General features: G+C 44.8%; 1 protein-coding gene across 1 annotated transcript; it reads left to right on the forward strand.

Annotated features, from left to right (window-relative positions):
• Positions 1-387: 387 nt before the first annotated feature.
• LOC125547372 (serine/arginine repetitive matrix protein 1-like) lies at positions 388-1,409 on the forward strand. The gene is made up of 3 exons (XM_048711265.1): positions 388-696; positions 832-937; positions 1,213-1,409. Exons 1-3 carry the CDS (start codon positions 388-390, stop codon positions 1,230-1,232), a joined length of 435 nt encoding a protein of 144 aa, XP_048567222.1. The 3' UTR covers positions 1,233-1,409.
• The last annotated feature ends 1,046 nt before the right edge of the window (positions 1,410-2,455 follow it).

The raw sequence follows: 2,455 nt of genomic DNA on the forward strand, positions 1-2,455 counted from the left end.
GGAGAAATAGCTGAACAGGGGCAAATAAACTGCCGGGACATTTCTTGCTGCCGGCATAAGGACCTGAGGGCATAGAAACTGCCGGTAGAACTTGAGCAAGGAAGGCACACACACTGCCGGTAGATTTAAGGGCACACCATCTGCCAGGAGAACTAAATCACGGCTCACTTTCTGCCGGGGACTGTCCTGGCGGGAGGCCTAAATATTATTGGCCCTAAGGACGCGCTAGGAGGGGAAAGCGCGCGAGATACAATTTTTTTTGGCCCAAATGAATTATAGACATGCGGGCCTTCCACCCAGGCCGCAGCCGCCCCCGAATCGCCCTATCCACCCATGCGGCCGTGCCCTCCACCAGGCAGCCGCTGCCCCCAAATCTCCCCATCCACCATGCGGTCGTGCCCTCCACCCACCAGGTCACCGCCCCCCGCCCCCCCGCCCCCCCAGCCATCCCGCCGCCGGCGGATGCCCTCAACCCGACCACTGCCAACCCCATCACCGCGGACCGCCCTCCACCCCGACCAGCTCCGTCGTCACCCCCAACTACCCCACAGCAGCGCCGCCGAGCACCCCACTGACGCGCACCACCACTGTTGCCGAGCCACACCACCGGCGACCACCATCCTCCGTCGAACCTCTTCCCTCGCCACCACACTCTTCTTCGCGAGATTCCTCCCCCGAGCAGACCTCCTCCCTAAGGTGCGTGTCCACGGAGAAGAATCTCACCATTTTGTCGCGTGCGATGTGTACTTTGTTGTCCTCATTTTCTTTCTTATGCTTTTTCCCTAGATGATGGTCTTGATGCTACCACTTTTCTTAATGATCCTCGTGCAGTCTATCAAGCCAGTAGTTCTTCAGATGGGATTGGTGAGCGCAATAGTTTTGGACTTTGTGGACTATTTTCTTATGAGAGAAGAACAAGTGGGGAAGTCGAACAGAGGTAGTTCTATTGATTGCTCTGGCGCAATATTTGTATTGTCTGTAGGTGAGGGTTCTGATTTATTCCTTCTGAACCCCAATGAGGCTGATAGCCCAAATAAATCTTTGCTCCAGTTATATTTAGCCTTCTGTTGCATCAGGGGCAAACAAGTGCTATTTTGTTCCTGCAGTTCAGCAACCAAAAGTGTGTGGTTCATGCTTTGTGCAGTTTACTTTGTCATGCTTTACTTCAGTGTTGATGCAACTTTTTACATCATCTTGTTTGGTTATTTGTAGAGCACTGCGTAAAAGCATAATGTTGAAGTAACTCGAGTTCTTAGGTCCCAAATGACTAGAGATGTTGAGGACAAATACATGGCAAAAGTACAAAGGCTACCACAAGCAAACCTGAGGAGGTAATACATGTTTCTCTTGGCTATTGCCATGTGGTACTATTTCTTTGTTGTTTAACATTCAATCGTTATCTTGATAAGTCTGGAAGGAACTTAAAGCCTCTCAATCATTGATTTCTGATCTTTGTATAATACCTTATAAGATGCATTGATAACTTCATAAGAAGAACTAAGCTTATAAGATGCATTGTTTATACTGCATCCACCTTTTTTGTGATGTTAGACGATTTAAAATATTGAAGCATGAAATATTGGCCATCGTAACCATGCTCTTTTAGGTTACTGCTAATATTACCTTGTAGAATCAAATTGAAAGTGGGAAACTGCAGATTTGAATGGCAGTCCATCTAGATAGTGATGCTTTGCTTATTTCCTAATTTTTTTTATCAGTTGGTCTCATCTTGTTTATCTTCTGCTCTGGGTTGTGTGATCTGTACTCTACATTTGTATTATGGAGATTGTTCCTCAGCTTGTTTCTCTTACAACCTACAACCATTCCTTTATGCATTCACATCAAAACCGATTTCTTGTAGGCTGTGCGCTTGCCTTATTGCGGGAAACAAAAATAGAGCTCTATCCTTTTATTTTCTCTATATTCTACAAGCACAGTATTTGATTGAGCCGGCATGTACTGTTGGTGACTTATTTGTATGCCTAACAAGTTGGGTGCAATGCCTATTTGGTAATAAATTCTTCATTGGTAGGTCTATGATCTTGCTCATGTGCTAGTCTGGGTTAGGTGAACTGTACTGTTGGTTGTGCACTTGCCTAGCTGGTTAGCTATGTAAATATGTAATTCTGCACCCTATTTTGTTTGTAGCGTGTATTTGAATGTGATTCCATTTAGCTGCTCACGGCTTATTTTAGTTCCCGAATTTAGCAGTACAAGCTATTTATTGATGTATGGTTTCAATGCTTGGTCGTGGTTACACATGTACTACAAGAAGAATCTGTGATAGTATTGGTTTGTCATGATTGTCTGTTGAAAATATATGCTTTGTGATGACTTGATATTTCAGAGATGGCATGTCGGAAGTATAAATTGGTCCAATGTATATCCCTATCTCATTTATCTTTTAGTTAATTCTAGAGAAAGCTTTACGAAGTTAATTCACTACTACACGAAG

This window comes from Triticum urartu, chromosome 3, assembly GCF_003073215.2.
Source record: "Triticum urartu cultivar G1812 chromosome 3, Tu2.1, whole genome shotgun sequence".
Taxonomy (NCBI): Eukaryota; Viridiplantae; Streptophyta; class Magnoliopsida; order Poales; family Poaceae; genus Triticum; species Triticum urartu.

Coding starts and splice junctions, on each gene's coding strand:
- LOC125547372 (XM_048711265.1), top strand. CDS start 388: ATGCGGTCGTGCCCTCCACCCACCAGGTCACCGCCCCCCGCCCCCCCG. Junction 697..831: donor GAGCAGACCTCCTCCCTAAG/GTGCGTGTCCAC, acceptor ATCCTCGTGCAG/TCTATCAAGCCAGTAGTTCT. Junction 938..1,212: donor AGTGGGGAAGTCGAACAGAG/GTAGTTCTATTG, acceptor GGTTATTTGTAG/AGCACTGCGTAAAAGCATAA.